The sequence below is a fragment of the Poecilia latipinna genome, unplaced genomic scaffold (genome assembly GCF_001443285.1).
Source record: "Poecilia latipinna isolate Pla-1442-1.1 unplaced genomic scaffold, P_latipinna-1.0 Scaffold368, whole genome shotgun sequence".
NCBI classification, from domain to species: Eukaryota; Metazoa; Chordata; class Actinopteri; order Cyprinodontiformes; family Poeciliidae; genus Poecilia; species Poecilia latipinna.
The window spans coordinates 241,974-259,917 of NW_015112984.1; the positions used below are offsets into that span (position 1 = coordinate 241,974).

Consider the following 17,944-nt stretch of genomic DNA (forward strand, 5'->3'; position numbering starts at 1 on the left):
CCCCCCCCCCCCAATTTTTTTTTAAAAAAAATTTTATTTTTTTACCTTAGTTGTTAGAGAAGAAAAAAAAAAAAAAAAAAAAAAAAAAAAAAAAAACGTTAGCAATGTTCAAAGTCAGCCTGTGAGCCAGAAGCAACATGAGAACAATCAAACGGACGGCGTCAAGTTTGACAGGAGCAAATCGTCTATGGATTACCAGCATGTAATTAATATGGCCTCCATTGATCCGCTTGCTCATCCTGACGTGTCAGATCAATTCAACAAGACAATACAGAGGCAGGAGAGTGTGGCGTACAAGAGTGGAGAACAATGTTGGTCAAGTTGTATTAATTGTGGCTGAGGTCGTCCCTAGAATGTATGAATGTGTCAGTTTTGATCATTTTGTAGCAGTAATAGAGCTGCAATAACTCAAGTATTTTAGTCCGGATTTTCTTTTTGTTGTCACTATTGGTGATTTATTATTAGTGTTGATGCTGAACATTTTCTATCTGTAGTAAAAAAATACTCACATTTTTGAGTTCACATCTTCAGGGTCAAGGAAAAATAATGTATAAATAAAACATTTTAAAGCAAAAATCCAAACTATGTATCAGTGCAACAAGATCTCTCTCTCAAAACAAAAAAAGAAAAAAAGTAGATAATCACTGCTGTACTGTGCAGCAAAACCTACAAAACAGTTGTTTACCAAGCTAATCGGAAAACACTGTGTGGGAAGTTTTATGATTTGATATGTGCCTTTCACATATGCCTGGAAGGAAATCTAAATAAACTTAATGAGAGCTTGCTGTATTTTTCATCCAGTGGAGTCTGTCTTGAAAAGCATGACATTGTTTGGCTGAGTTATCACTGAAGCCACAACATTTTGTGCTGCAGCAATTCGGGTAGCCTGGCCATTGTCTTCCTGTGCAATTTTGCTCGAAACAAACTCTCATCTGATGTTAAGTATTTCATAAGTATTTTTTTCTTTTTTAGAAAAATAAAAAATAAAATACCGTATTTTCGGACTATAAGCCGCTACTTTTTCCCCACGCTTTGAACCATGCGGCTTACAGCCCGGTGTGGCTTTTCTGTGGATTTTTATTCAACTACCAGGGGGCTCTTTAGCAGGAAGTGAATCATTGGAAGTCAAAATTGGAAATCAAAGAAGAAAGCGCTAATTTTCATTTACAACAAGCACATGCTAGCAGCAGGCACGACGGAGAAATGTTTTCAAACCCAAACCCGCTCATCATGGAAAAAGCACGAGGAAGTTCATATGATGCAGCTTTTAAGTTGAAGGCTGTCGATCTGACAGTACAGGAAGGAAATAGAGCCGCTGCACATAAGCTGGGGGTGAACGAATCCCTGGTTCGGCGTTGGAGCTGCGTCCTTTATAGCAGATTTATTAAGGATGCAGCTCTCTGCTGCCTCCTTGTGGAAAACCGGGATATACCAGTGGCTTATATAAGTACGTTTCCAGTTTTTTTTTTTTTTTTTTTTAAACACTTTGTGGGTGCGGCTTATAGTGAGGTGCGGAAAATACGGTAATTGAATTTGATAAAAATTCACTTGAAAACTACACCACAAAAAGCATGCCAATGAATTGCATCACAACTTTTTCTGCTTGCTCCTCTTATGTATTCTACACATATACAGGATCAAGCCTATGTATGAGAGCTACCATTTGGTATATCTTGCTGAAAGAAAATCAAGCTCTAGGAACAGAGAGAAGATTTTGAAGCCTGGCTACAATATCAAAATAAGGGCAGATGTCACACGTTTCTGCTGCATCTCTGACAGATGCTGTGATTTATGCTTTGTGCGTCTGGCTGGTGCATACCTTTCAGCTACAGCTTTATTCCCATTTCCCCTCCAGTCAGACTGTTTCTGACGAGGGCACCGGGCGATAACACACAGCAATCCGATATAAAGGCATAAGGTTCACCACTACCAGGTATTAATTCAGAGGCAGTGGGGAGAAAATGATCATAATTCTCTTGGAATGGCAAGGGAGCTGCTGCTGGATCCATAAATAGATTTAAGTGTTGTAGTGTGCATGTGAGCTTTCTTTACTGCACCAGTCACAGCAATGCTGGGGATATCTCTGCAATTTATATATATATATATATATATATATATATATATATATATATATATATATATATATATATATATATATTTTTTTTATTTATTTATTTTATTTAATTTTATTTACAAAAGGAGCCTTTTACTCCCACGTGTTTCTGTTGCATTTCTTGCCTTTTCTTTTGCACACTGCCATGAAACTTTTGCTGCTTTGTGATCCATGATATATATATATATCATGGATTTATATATATATATATATATATATATATATATATATATATATATATATATATATATATATATATATATATAAATAAATCCAATCAGTCTCTTCAAATCTGTTCTAAACACTGAAATACAATCAGCTACAGAAAGAACGAGTGGCAACCTAAAGAATAATTACGAACTCACGTTGAGAACGCAAAAAATAAATTAATTTATGTTCACAGAAAATCTATATTATTTTTGTCATATTAAGTAAATGGAAATATTACATTTTAGCAGGATTTTGCTTTGCACAGATTTAAAACCTTAGAATGTGCAAAAGACTGGCTGAAATTTTAATAACCAATTATGCATTCTTTGGCAGGTTTTCACACAAAATGCCCAGTAGAAGCGATATTGTTTTTACTGACTCCACCAAGTAACATAACAGGCAAATAAATGCATCGCTCTACACAAACATAACAACCTTAGAAAGTGTTTTGAAGCCCTCGGTTCCTTCAGGGTGTAGAGCGGAACATGATTTTTATTATTCATTACAAACACAACCAACGACGTGTTTGCTAATTCTGAGCAGGAGTGAGATAAATTCAGAATTGCAGCTTGCATGCATTTTTTATTTGTTTTGCTTTCTGTTTGATTTTCTTTTTTTATTTTTTATTTGTCATCATCCAAATGTGCAATTCCTAACTGCAATGTCAACATTAACTTGAATTTCTAAGGGCAATGCAATGTTTGTGGCCGTAATTGAAAAAAACCCTTTATATTTAGAATGAACCTTTTCTAGTTGGAAATCCGAGGAAAGAGAGAGAGAGAAAGAAAAGAACCGAGAGAGGAAGGTAAACATTGATTGCCCAGAGAGAAAATGCAACCTTCCCATCCATCAATGCCGCCTGCCTGTCATCTGTGGAGTTTGCAGGAGAAGCAGGGAAAACAAGAGGAGTGCGTGCTAATTCTCACTGCGGGGCTCCACTTCCACCCCTCTGATGGGAAGCACAAGCAGAAGCAGTTTGAGAAAAACCGCCGCATACGGCTTTTAATATGTTAACAGCCTCCACCAAGCATAACGAGACAGACCATGGAGAGAAAAAAACAACAAAAAAAAACTCTATACGTACCACTTCCAGTTCTTCTATATGCAACACTTATGTTTCATGTTGAAAGGTTTTTGCTTCTATAGCCTGAAAAGTCTGAAAAAGCTGAGCAATGCAGTGGATTTTAAACACTACTGAGTTTAAGTTGGAATAATTTTGTTTTGCCTCTGACTATTTAAGCTTAATATCCACTGTGATAGGGTTGGAAGAAATCACTGAAGACATAAAGTTAATCTGTAAACAAGTAAATCGCACCGTCACACTCAATCAATCACATTTATGTGCAATGATGAAGTTATTGTTGCAGTTCTGACACCAAGAACCCAGAAAACAGAGAAACGGTTTCTCAATCATGTAGAGTTGACCACGCCCTTCAAAAGCAAGTTTTCACATTTTGTAATTTTACAACACACTTCAAATGACTTTATTGTCATTTGATGAAACTGGAAGAAAAACAATACAGAGTTTAACAATGTGTGGCATGTAATTCTACTCAGATGAACCCAGAAGTGACCGAAGAAGTTCGTAAAGCCAACCTGCATGTAATTTAATCTTGGCGTATTTCCAAGGTGTTCAGTTATTGCTGGAAGAGTTCATGTTCTAATGTTACAAAATCTATATTTAAACAACAAAATACACATTATTCTTTTTTTTTCTCACAAAAACTTAGAAATGAAACCCCACTGTTCATTATTGAAATACTGTCAAATAGTAAATTTATTTCTAAGATCCACCACAGGGTCACAAACTACCACAACTTGAAAACTTGAAATATTACAACAGTGTGACAGCAAATTTAAATCGGCATTGATTTTTAAAATTATCCCAATACAAGTATCCTCATGTTCCTTCCTTTGCATACCCCATTTTATACAACTCTGGAAAAAATTATTAGTTCTCTGATTCTACTCTTTATGTTTAAGTAAAATGAATATTGTTTTATTCTATGAACTACTGACAGCAAGTCAAAATGCAAAAATGTTGCATTTATTTGCAGAAAATGAGAAATGCTCAACATAGCGAAAAAAAATGCAGAGCTTTCAGATCTAAAATAATGCAAAGAAAAACAAGTTTGTATTAATTTAGACACAACAATATTAATGTTTTAACTCAGATATATTTGGTGGAATAACCATGAGGTTTTCAGTGGGGTTCAGTGCAGAGGGCTCTTCATTTTTCCAGAGCCGTATAATATAGGCAGTATGTTTCTGTCTATTGGAAAAATGTCGCAAAATGAGAAAAGGTCAAAGGGTTACAAAAACATTCACAAGAAAATGAAATTATTATTATTATTTTTTTTGTTTAAACCTTTGCATTCTTACCTGTCTGATGCCGAGCCTGTAGGCGACGATGCGGTCCACAGCCCCGGGGTTCATCTGGGTCCACTGCAGCTTGAAGCCGTAGACTCGCGGCCTGTATTGCCACAGAGGACTGTAGGTGTCGTAGTAAAACTCCGGAGGGTAAGCTTTACCTAAAGGCAAGCACAATATGATAAACATTTAAATTTCATGTTTATTTAAAACATTTCGGTCATTAACTTCACATTTGTTCAGCGTTTCAGCAGCTTTCTCTGAAAAGTAATCTCTCTCTTCTTTTGTGGGCTGTAGGCTGTTTACTTTTGCTGCCACACTGAAGAAGAAAAAAGAAAAAAGACCCCAAAGCCAAAATAATTCCTCTTTAAAGTTCCCCAGAAACTGCTCGCTGAGTGCTATTCCCTTCTTCAGATTTATTTAGCTCCTGATAGACCAGAGGGGCATTTCTTCGTGGAAAAATCAGAGTGGTTTGTTCTCGTTAACTTAGGTGTTTTGATCAGATAAGCGCTTCCATCATGCTAAGGATTCTGCAGAAATCAAACTGTTGTTTTATCCGTCCCGTTATGAGTTAGTTTTGAAACATAAAAAAAAAAATAAAAATTCAATTACCGTTAAGAATGCATAAAATTAATCAGTCTGTGGGCCACATGCTTATGAGAATAATATATAGAGCAAGACAGAACATGCACAAAAAGCTGATTTTATTTTCCTTGCTCATAAATACGGTAGCAGCAAAATATTAAGTGTTCAATTGGAAAACCAATATAATTTGTTCTCTGCATCGTCAAAAGGTCTGGAAAACAAAACAAATCAGAAAAATCGCAGCACACATCAGAAGCTGGTATATAAAGCTACAAGATTTTACTGAGTGGCTTCAAATTTTCTATACTTTTGTGCCTTGAAAACACTTTTCTTAAAAACAAAAATAAATTAAATTAAGCAATTTCTACAGCTCTATCAGAACCACAGAAACAACTAAGTTAAACTGAGAAGAATGTTTCACAGTAACAGAATATGTTTCTTTAAAGCTAAACCGTTAAGCAAATGGACCAACAGTCTGCATTTCTCTGTGGAGTAAAAACAAAATCAAACATGTCAGAAAAGCAAAGAGAGGAAATCCAAAAGGTTATTCAGCTGCATCTTTGGTTCTCAAACTGTGGTGTAAATGACACTTTTAGTGGACTCAGAGAAACCTTTGTGTATTATTTTCAAGAAAATGATAATTAGTTGTTTGGAAAGACAAATAGTTACTTAAAACATACTTCTCTAAAGATAATTAGAGTGGAGAATATGTCTTAAATCAAGACTGCATCTGATGTGTTGGTATGAACTTCAACCATGTGGGTTATTTGTGTATGGTTGCGTGAAATTCAGACTTCACTTCAAAAATATTCCCACTTAAAACACAAATTTCCAACATCAACATACAAGTGGAACTCATAATAAAGCAGCAGATAGAAATATTTTGTTTTGATTAAAAAGGGGAAAAAACTGAAAAAAAAAAAAAAAAAATCAAACGTACCACCGTACTGCTGACGTATTTCCTGAGGTGATACAATTTAAAAAAAAAAAAAAGTGAGAACCATTTTGCTACACAATTTAAGCACATTTTATACTTGCTTCCTGCATCACAACACACCACATGAATGCTCTTGAATCTACACAAATACAGTAACGTGACACCAACGTAATGCAATGAGTCCAACACATTTATGTACTCTCTGGGCTTCCTGCCAAGACTAAAAGAAGAAAAGTATACAGGATTTTTTCAGTAACATTGCTTACTTTGTTAGAATCTATGAAGATGTACAATATTGAAACAATAATAATAATAATAATAATAATAATAATAAAAAAACAACATATTTTTCTAGCCTTGAAGCTCATTTCTGACAACTGAAGAAAACACTGACTTGTACGCTGAGCTCAGAGGACGACATTCCATGGAAAACCTGAAATCCACCTGAATGACCTGCTGTGCTGTGTTTGTCCTTGGCATCTGGGCTTGTTTATTGTAGGATGACAATACCCAGAGCAGATGATTTTAATGGCCATGCTGCAGTTGAGCTGCCATTATTAGAGCACATAAACCACACGGGGATTTCACACAGACATGTGGTGATTTTTAAAGTACTTTATGTGGATAATAGGTGATATAAGGTTATGTTAATGGCAATATTTAAATGTTAGTGTGTTAGGCCTGTGATAAACTGAAAATCTAGTCAGAGTCCAAGTCGTCTTTTGCGAGTGCTTAAGTTTAAAAAAGCCTCCAAGTTACTCCAAGTTATGATACTGATACAAAGCCAATTAGTTTTTTGTTGTCAGAATGAGAATAAAAGTTAATCTGCACCACTGGACAGCTCCTAACTTGGTAAATCTCAAGCTAATGTAAAATAAATTTAGTCCATATGGGGCGCGAGAGGAACTATTAGGTCTGCAGTTGGAAAAAAAAAAAAGTCTTCCTCAGTTTTAAAATGTCACATTACATCTACAGGCTACTACAACACATCTGACTGAGATTCTATGCTTGAGATAAACAGTAAAGCAATAATTACGAAGTGGAAGGAAAACCAGACATGGCTTAGAAAAAATCCTTGCTAACAAGAAATGTTAAACCTTCTGCTTATTTATTCAAACTCGATAGTTTGTGCAACCACCTCTAGCTGCAGTTACAGTGTTTGGTTGCTTCTGCTTCGTTTCCAGCCTCTTTGCATGCATGAATTTTATTTGGCAATTTCTTTATGCAACAAAGCTGAAACTCAATCAGATCAGATTTCACACTTGTTGAGTCCTGAAAGGAGCAATATGAAAACAATTCTTATTTACTTACTTACTTAATGTGCGGCATATTTATATTTATATCAACTGTAAGTTCTGTGATAACATCTCAAAAGAGAAATGTGTGATATTGTATTAAATACAGAGATAAAATGGTGTTCTAATTAGGTGCACAAATGTCTCAGTCATAATCTATGATATCAGAAAAAGAGAATTAAAGACTTAAACAAAGATGAACAAAGCTGTACAACATGTTTATAACACTTAACGCTGAATTTCATAAGTTCTTTGAATACAGCTGAAACAGCCAAACACTCCATGTGTAATTATTGAAAATTGCCAGATTTGATGTTTCCTGCAGCCTCTAAATAGTTTAATCAATTCTCTTAATAACTCAACAAGTCAAAGCTGCGCAAACAGTGGGTTTTGTTCTGCATTTTAGACAATAAATCAGCTTAATGATGCTTTGGGCAGCCTGTTGCAGATCATTTGGCCTTTACACGGATAGAGGTATTTAAAATTAAAAAAAAGAAGAAGAAGAAGAGGAGGGGGGAGGAAAAAAACAGCGATACAGAAGAAAATAACATTCATTCATCATCTTGATAAAATCACTCAGAGAGGAAAACAAATACGCTCTGGCAAAAGAAACAGTGCTGATGATTAAACAAAGTAATTTATAGACAAATTCTTCATGGGTTTCGTTCGAAGCGAGAAATATGCCTCAAAAGGTCATCGTTGGTCCTCTGCTGGCTAAAGCTATAGCTAACAAACAGGAAGTGATGGTGATGCCGCCGCGCAGGCCGCCTCCGCATCTCGCCGAGACGAACCAGAGGAGAGCGCACGTGCTGAAACGAAAATAAACACGTTTCGCAGAAAGAAAACGAACACGAATGCAGGGATAATTACTGTCTGCACCTCGCTAAGCTCTGTTTTGCTGCATTGAGCCAGCTGTGTTTACAGCAGACTGTACAGCAAAGTGTTACATAAGCCTGCCTAGAAGATAGTGACAGATAGTGCTGGGAAGGAAAAGAGGATGCCGCAATTTGCTGCGAAGCAAAAGTGAAGAAAGGTTAATTAAACAGACTCAGAATCCCACAGAGACGCTGCTTCTGGAAGGTGTGGATCAGTTCTTTTATCGCACAAATGTATATTGTTTCCGACGTTCGCAGCAAACCGGGTTACATATCAACCTTTACTTGTTTACTACTTGGCACTTAGAGGAAAAAATATATATATATATCAAAAAGAAATTTCTTGGCGCACAGTCAGAACTCGGTCTTTGAAAATCGCTCAAATATAAAGTACAATAATAAAGCAAAATGGACCGACTTCCTAATCACACATTATGTGTGGTAAAGCGCATTACCTAACCCACTTAGGCTGCTTGAAACGGGTAACTCTGGGTGGGAGACATCAAACATAAAGCACAGAGGGCTTAATTGATTTTTTTTTTTTTAAATCCTGTTTATAACACCATAACCAATGCAGTGATTCATAACAGCTCAGCACAAACCTTCAGGCAAGAAGTTGACCTTATTTGCAGACTTATTTTTTCCTTTTTGAGAATTTACATGTGTGTTCATCTTCAGGAAAGCTGCAGCCGTGGCGTCGCAACGTTCAGAAGACGATGTAATAACCTTTGGGTGCACAACATAACCAAAACAAAACAAAACACAATGGTAAAGAGAAAAATGATAAAGAAATGGCTTCACTGCATTCCACTGTTTTGACAAAGGAATATCAATTTTTTCAATTAACAAAAAGGCTAAAACATAAACTTGTATTTATACAGTTTTCTTTTTCTCTTTCTAGTGAAATCTGGCTGTTCTAGTGTGAGAAATCTTGAGATAATTTCACTAATGCAGAGAGGCAGCAGAGAAAATGTAATGCAACATTAAAAAACAACAAGGCAGAAAAACAGCATAACAGGATGTAGCAGAAAACATTTTTATAAGCTACCTATAGCATGTATAAAATCCAAGCTGTGGGAACTGGCGACAAGTTTAAAACACGGAAGCAAAACTTACGTAAAACCGCCAAAGCTTTATAAAGATTGATGTTGATTAAGTTTTTAGAATCCCTTTTCTAAAGACACTGAATGAAAAGGTTTCAAGGTAAAAATCGATGTACTTCCTGCTCTTTTTAAAAGACAAAAAAAATGATATAAAATATACAAATTGATCCAAAAAGACCAAGGATGTCTTATTAAAACACGCAAAAAAGAGAGAAAAAATAAACAAAAAGCAAAGTGATGTCAATGCCATTTATGAAACAAAAATAAACAGCATAAAAGCAACATTGGGGACCTCATCTCTACCAACTGCTACATTTGAATAACAAGTGAACTTCGTAGTTCATTGGGCTGATTTAGATAAAAAAAACAAAAAAAAACAATAATAAAATAAATTCTATTGACAAAAACATCTGAACTATTCAAGCAATTCATCTATTCATCTCTGGTTAACAACAGGAAGCCAGGAGAGATGAGCAAACAGAGACCAAAAACAGTTTTAGAAACACTCAAAACAGACCAAATATTTAGCTCTGTGCAGTGACCACCTTCGAAAAATTCCTGTTTAAGATTGTAACAGCTTTAGTTAAATTAGATAAAATGTTAAAGTAAAAGCTATACTGCAAAAAGGAAGTAATAGACAATTGCTAACAAATTATTTTTCCAGTAGTGAAACTCCTACCATGAAAGGAGTTTCACTATGAATACGCATCACAGAACAACGAGACAAAATGAAGTTGCTGTTATGTACAGTTATTTTTGGCAATACAGATTAGTGTGAAAACTCTCACTTAACACTAAAACTTTAAAATATCTCACCTTGCTGGGAACGGCCTTCAGCAAGACTTTTATTCCAGTGATTATAAATTGTTGGAGTAAAACAAACTCGAAGCATTGCGTGTTTCGCAACCTACGTCTCATTCTAAGAGCTGCTGCTTCGGAGAACATTCACTGCCTTTGGACAGGAAACCTGTGCATTAATCATCAGCCGCATCAGACTGGAATGGAAACGGAAGAAACGACGGCGCGATGATTCAAAGACGGAGAAGCAATTCTCTGCCCGTTCTATCTCCTCAGAGGAGAGCGTTTGCTAAGACTCAGGGTTCCAGCAGCAGTGTGTTCATGCCAAAGCTCAGTGGTACACATTACATTCCTCTAAGGGGCCTCTCCCATGGCACAATTTAATGGCCAACTTGGCCCTTGCAGCCAACTCACAGATGTCCCAATAGCTTGGAACATGGGCATCCATGCATGTGCACAAACGCTCTCCCCTGGCACGATCTGCTTCTTCTGGGTGACAGTATTTATGTAGGCCCAAGACTGGCTTGCTTGCTGACATCGGTGTGTGTATGTGTGTGTCTGTCGGCACGGAAGAAAATATGTTGTGCATGGTATGATGAGTGGCTTCGCAAGTTGAATGGCTGTGGGCCAGGACTCCAGACTGATATGTTTTGCTGCTCATCAGCACAGCCCAGGAACGTCAGGAATGCAGGTGTGAGGGAATATCCATTAAGGCGGTCTCCGTAGAGACGGTAAACTAATATTTCACCAAACTGCATAAACCATAAAAGATATTTGATGAACTTCAGCTAAGAAAGGACTCTCTCTATCTTTCTACAGCATATTATTCATTTCAGCCACACACACACACACACACACACACACACACACACACACACACAGTGGTGCTGATATCATGGCTATTGAGTTTCAGATAAAATTGAAAAATCGTCAAGACTAAGAACTGGGGTTATGGGAACGGGGTATGGCAGACTTCATAGATGATGGAGGGCACCAAAGTGGATTTTCTGCACTGTGCTCCTGCACTCAGGGAGTTACTGAAAGAGCCTCCATACCTTTGGCAGCTACTGAGACCAGATGGTAGGAATCTGGAGCATTGGGCAGGAGGAATCAAGCAATGCGTAGTGGGAGGAAAGGAGGATGAAAGGGGAGGAAAAGGGGTGGAAGTAGAAAGAAGGGGTTAGAAATATCAGGAAAACCTTAAGCCCAGTTAAGAAAAAAAGAAAGACAGTTGTCTGAAGAGAACTATCCGCCTGTCTCTCTGCTCTATCTAGTTCACCAGGAATGACTGATTTATGCAACGCAGACCCGATTTCTTTTCTTCACAGCACGTTGCAGGAGAAGCTTAAAAGGAGAAAGAAGGATCAAGAAAAAAATGAAAACACAAAGAGGGTCAGAAAAGCAGCAGAAATGCTGACATTTTTAAGATTAGAGAACGCTAAGAGATAGAAAGGAAGATAATAAAAAAAAGAGAAAAGCAGGTGGCAAAGGATTAAAGTGACAAATACTCATCTTGTGACCCTTCAGCTCTTGTCTCTAATAGGAGGTCTAAGAGATTGAAACCTTGGTCAAAGTTCCTGCGGTCACTCGGTGTGGCCAAACTCATTTGGTCCTGTCACAACAACCAACTCAAAGATGGACGCATTGTATATGAAGTAAGAAGAATAGGGACTTCACAATTCCAGCAACCTGTTGGATTGCAAGGACAAAAATAATAATAATAATAATAAAAAAAATCCTAATCGGTCAGCTTAGGTAACCAAAAATATACAAAATCCCACTTCTGTAGAAGTTTGGGAATCGAGTTCATTCGTAAGAAAAGTTGAAAGATTTAAAATGACCCGGACACATTTTGTATTCTGTTACAAAAAGAAAAAAAAGAAAAACAAGAAAAAAAAAACCACTGATACACTAATGTCCTGCAGGAGTACCTTTAAATAAAGGCTCTAAACTGCAGTGAACAACCACATCTTTCAAACAGCAAATTGGCCGTTAAGTGAAGAGGAGAAAGGATAACAAAAATACTCTCTTTCCTCTATAGATCAGTTTTTGAAACATAATGGCGTTTGTGCAGACAGGCATGAAAACTATGAGGAAAACTGCAAATTAATTTTAGAGCTTACTGGATCCAGCATGAAGGGGCAAGAGAACGGTAGACCTGCAGGTCTCAGATCAGGTCTAGCAATGAGGGTAGAAGGAACAGCTGCATAGAAGGACGTGGTTAGCAAAATGAAATGCTCAACTAGAAAACTGGAAACAGTACAAGACGGTAGGAGAGCAGAGGATGATAGCAGATCTGACTGTTTTAATCACCACGTTAAAATGTATGGATGTCCACATTTGGGTGAATGGACAGATGGCTAGATCAAGGGACTGATGGACAGAAGTAAGGCTGGACAAATAGATTGAGAAATTGATATAACAATGTTGTGCAGATTAACAAATTGATGGGTGGGCCTAGGCCAATGGACAGACAGCAGCATGGGAGGGTGATGGACAGGTTGACGGATGTTAACGTAGATGGATGGACTGGACGAAAAAACGGACTGATGGATCGCTGAATGGATGGATGTATGGATATTGTTTTTTGCACAAAAGACAACATAAACTTTGCTTTTTACATATTCCAATCTTTATCACAAAGATAACCTGATAGAAAAAAATATCTAGTTCTACAGAAAACTTAAGTTTTTTGTTTATTGTAAGAATTTTTTTTAATTTTAAGCCTCTTTGGAAACCCTATGCTGAGAAGAAAAGACGTACGGGTAGACATGACCCTCCCATTATCTGACACTGTTGGGAACCTACTGGTCAAATTGTCATGAATTAGGGTGTAGTAGACGGTGAGGATGGACGCGGTCAGATGCAGGCTTGAAGTGCAACAATGAGTTTAATGACGATGTAGGAAATCATAAAAACCAGGACGCACAGGTGAACGGAGAGACAATGAGTACAAACTTTGGTAGACACGGGAACGTGACTCGGACAGGAACGACAAAGACGATAGACAAGGATCCGGCAGGGAGCAGGGGACCCAGGTGAGGTTAAATACACCAGAGACTAATCAGGGCAACAAGGGACAGCTGGGGAGAATCAGGGGGAAAAAACAAGACGATAGAGGGACAAAATAAACTGGAAAACGCGTACAAAACTCAAATCACCACACAAATAGCAGGGAATGATGGAAACTGACTGGAAAGCAGGACATCTAACTAATGAAGGATTCTGTAGTTCAATGGAAAACTTAAAAAGTGTTTAATTAGCCCAGCATGAAAAGAAAATCGATGTGTCAAAAGTGTATAGACTCCCCTCTATCAGTATGAAAGGAAGAAGAGCGTAAAGTTGAAGGACAGACAGAACAGTTGGTTCAATCAGTGAGAAATTAAAAAGACAGAAAGAGTAAATCTTAAAAGACATCGCCTCCTCACCTGTCACCTGGAACGTGCATTTGCCTGCTCCGGCCTCGTTGATGACGTTGCACGTGTACTCCCCCCAGCCTTCGCGGTTCAGGCTGCGGATCGTGTACTCGGTCTCGTCTTTGTGTTGGTCAAAGGCGCCGGCGTGGAGCAGGCGGTTTGAGAGAAGCCACTCGAACCGCAACACCCGAGAGGGGTGGGCTCGCAGCACCCTGCAGGTCAACACCACCGGCCGCCCCAGGCCCTGACGGACCTCCATGTGCACAGGCTCCACTGTGGGAGGATCTGAATGGCAAGAGAGAGAAACCACCCCCCCAAAAAAACTCAATCATTTTTGAAAGGGACAAAAACAAAAAGAAAGGAATGAATGGAAAGTATGGATGAGGTAGAACAAGTTGGTGCAATTGAACAGGGGAAAGAATACTTTACAGATAAGGACACAGTCATTTCACACAAACTTCCACTTTGGCGTTATAATGTAAAAAATATTTACAGGTAAAGAAATTGAAGGGAAAAAACCAACAAGAGTTAAAAAAAAATTTAACTGTAAGGAATGAAATCCATTATTTTGCAAGTGCTCACAATTTTTTAAATTTCCAGCTATGCATTTTGTTTCGATCTGGTCCTGTTTTTTTAATTTTTATTTAATTCATCACATTACATCCCCATAAAATACACTGAAGTTTGATGGTGAAACAAGACAAATTGTGAAGAATTACAGAACTATGAATACTGTTGGAAGGCAGTGCAGTGAAATTGGCACAGACTTTTGCAAGGCAAACTGCCGAAGTGCATTCACTTTTGAGGAAATGGGGGGAGGAGGAAAAAAAAAGGTGTGGGAACATTAAGCACATTGTAAATAAACTTCAGCCAATGAAAATCGATCCATTTCAGAAACATATGAAAAGTGAAAACAAATGCAGGTGGAGCGGCACGGCCGCGTTGAAATCAATTTGCACGAAAACCCCAAGAACGTTTGAAACAGAAATCAGTTTCGCTTCGCAGAAAACGGGTAACAGGATGATGAAGTGCACCTCGGGCTTTGAAAATGGAAAATGAATAACTTATTTGAGCATCTGACAGCCGTTACCTCTTTCCCCCCTCCCCCCCCCACACACACACAGAAAACCTGCTGGTGAATTATTCAACCAGTTGAATGGCCTTGATGAGACCCGGGCTGAGTTTCGGGGAAAGTTTCGCCATGTTTGATGCAAACATTCCAGCCCGTTTAGTTTGCATGAGACAATACGTATGACGGCGCGCCTGTAGATTAACTGTGTTTAGGCTTCTGTGTGTGCGAGCAGCGGAACGGTTATGAATAATTCCCTCCGTTTCAGGCGTCTTTTACCGTTGACTGGCTCGGGTGGGAGCTCGACAGAAGTCACGACGGGGCTTGGAAAACGACGGTGAATGAAGGCGGAGGAGACGCGACAGAACGACACGGAACCCCTTGATTGCCTCAGATTTGCATAATTTCTGACAGAGTGCGGGAGAGACGCCCGCTTCAGAAAAGGTTGGGGATGGTGTTTCTTTTCCAGAATGTAATCTGTTACAGATCACCGATTACCTGATTGAAACCGTTATCTCCAACATAATCTTCTACATTATTCACACTCGGTAATATAATCTGTTTACTGAGCCTTCCAAACTTGATAGGATGTGGAGCCGTGAGGGAAGTATGAAAATGTACGGCATTAAATTTGATAACACTATTAACGTCATTATCCCTAAGCCTAATCAGAAATTAAGGGGAAAAAAAATTATGTTGATTTCGTTTGCCGTGTTTTAGCAACAGCTGCCTGTTTTTTTTATTTATTTATTTGCACATAAATAAGTTAACCTCACCCCTGGCAGTAGAGAAGGACGGATCCACAAGGCCAGAGAGGTGCACAGGGGTACGTGGGCTGTGAGCATTATGCTGAATGCAAAACAACAAGCTGACATGCAGCAACAGAACAGAGTGGGGGTTTATATCCTTGCCCTCGATGCTAATTATCCTTCAAGTCGCAACATCCTACAGTTCACTGAGGCGCCGTTATGATTAATGACACGCCATTAAACCATATCATGACTGGCCGAAATGGGGAAAATGATAAATCCTAACAGTGGGGGTCAAAGTAAAAGCAAACACAAACCTTCTGAGAAGAAAGACAAAAAAAACAAAAACAAAAAAACTCTTTCACCTCCTGATTCTATTCAAGAAGGTGGAGAGTTAGTTGTTTTTTTTTTTTTTGTTGTTTTATCTCTGCTAAGTGAAACAGCAATCAGTTCCTCCTCTTTCTCGGCTTTTAACCCAACCCAAAGGCTTATCTCTGATGCCAAAAGGAGCGCCTGGAAGTCTACTTATCACATTAATATTGTAGGACTCTTTAGGACGGCAGTGACTAACAGCTAGCTCCACAGCCTCCGTGAATGGCACTGGATCAAACTGCGATGAGTACATTTCAATTTACAAAGAAAGACAAATAATAATATAATAATAATAATCTCTTATATAATGAAAACATCCTTTTAAACAAGAGGACAAGCCTCTTCTCTCCCCCGGTGCATTTCCTGTAAAGCAGCTGCCGAGGCAACGTATGACGAAAGGAACAGGATATTCCCTGGGCAATGCTTGCAGTGGTTAGCGTAGCGGCCACTGTGAGCTCAGAGTTACTGTAATCCACAGGCTGGGGAAAAGCCCGAGTGCCTCCTGAAATGTAATCGGTCATCAGTCACCGGTGGATGGCTTGACACTAATGTCGAGAAAAACAACATTTAGGGGAGCACAGAGGCCTTTTCTCCCACGGCCCATACGGACCGACATCTACAGTTTGCCTGAAGAGATATGAATGAACTTGAGGGAAATACACAAATGTTTCTTACATATACAGGAAGCTGGGATATTTTTGCACGCACCTGCCTTTCCACAAGCCAGTTTACAACTTTAAAAGGACAGAGTTCCAGTTCCAACTAACTTTCACAAATTTTAAACACCTTCACTGAAACTCGGTTTAATATATCTGGAGAATCAGGAGCAGAACTCCAGTGGGAAAGTTTGTGCAAGAAGGTGAACATTGGTTTGTAAAAGAAAACACACTCCGGTTAAAATGACTTTTTATTTTTTGTAGAATAAACAAAAAGCAAATAAATAAATAAAAATCACAAACTTTTTTTCTCTTTTAATGTGATGTACATCCTGTAAAATTCTGTTAAAACACAAACAAATCTGTGACGGAGGAAATGAAGAGGGATAATAACATGGTCACTGAGAGTGCACATCATGGATCTCACACTATGCTGAAGCACTAGTGATTAAATAACAACGATCGGTAGGTAAATCAGCATGCCACATCTTCACTTTAAAACAATAATTAGCCACTCCACTCCGCCCCCAGCAGATTTAGTTTGGATTTCCAAAAAGGCCGTTTTGAAACCTTTATTTTATTCTGTTTAAGCCATTTTCTTGTTATTAGGGTGAATGCCTGTGCAAACTGAAAAGGAAATCCCTTTTCATCTTAGCTTCCTGGGAAACAACTGAAGGTTTCAGGTTAAAACTGCCTGCTGATTGTAAGAGCTTATGATTTCATATCAATTCCTGACAGGCTCATCGGTGACATCGCGGTTCATGCAAAAAAAAAAAAAAAGGATAGGTGGAACCTCTATCTTTTTCTTTTTTCTGACACCAGGTTTAGAACCTGGTTTGGAACCAGATCAGAACTGTAATGGAGGAAAAGATGTCAGAACTCTTATGAGGGGATGTAAGGTGAAATTCTGTTCTTTCCCGTTCTGGATTACAGCTCCAACATTGCACACTGGAATATTTAGAAGTTTTGAAAAGCACCTGTAACCTTTGCTATTTGCATGCTTTGCAATAGTGGACTATTTTTTTGTGGAGAGCTCTTTGCTTATATCTTCACATTACATAAATGAGCAATGTTTTTAAAGGCCATCAGTTAATATTAAAGTGGATATTGATTTGACCAGCAGCAAGAGCGGTTTCTAAATAATGACCAATTTTACTTTGTTTATTGGCTTTCCATTCTTTTTTTTTGTTGTTGTTGTTGTTTTTTTGTTTTTGCAAATTTCTTCTCATATTCAATACATGTAGAAGGCACATATTTTGTCATGCTTTTTTCTCCATACTTGTGAATTACTTTGGTTGTTGGTGGAAAATCAATTATGTTTTTCATATAAACAGAAATATCAGTGTTTTCTGACTATTGACAATGGAACCGTGGCTGTTGTTGAATTGTTATTCTC

General features: G+C 38.1%; 1 protein-coding gene across 1 annotated transcript in view; it reads right to left on the reverse strand.

Annotated features, from left to right (window-relative positions):
- mdga2a (MAM domain containing glycosylphosphatidylinositol anchor 2a) overlaps positions 1 to 17,944 on the reverse strand; it is a 151,752-nt gene that overhangs the window by 55,407 nt on the left and 78,401 nt on the right. Inside the window, exons 11-12 of the mRNA XM_015036406.1 lie at positions 13,715 to 13,987; positions 4,706 to 4,854 (exon numbers count right to left, since the gene is read on the reverse strand). Coding sequence (XP_014891892.1) covers positions 4,706 to 4,854; positions 13,715 to 13,987 — 422 coding nt within the window. The remainder of the gene's footprint in view (positions 1 to 4,705; positions 4,855 to 13,714; positions 13,988 to 17,944) is intronic.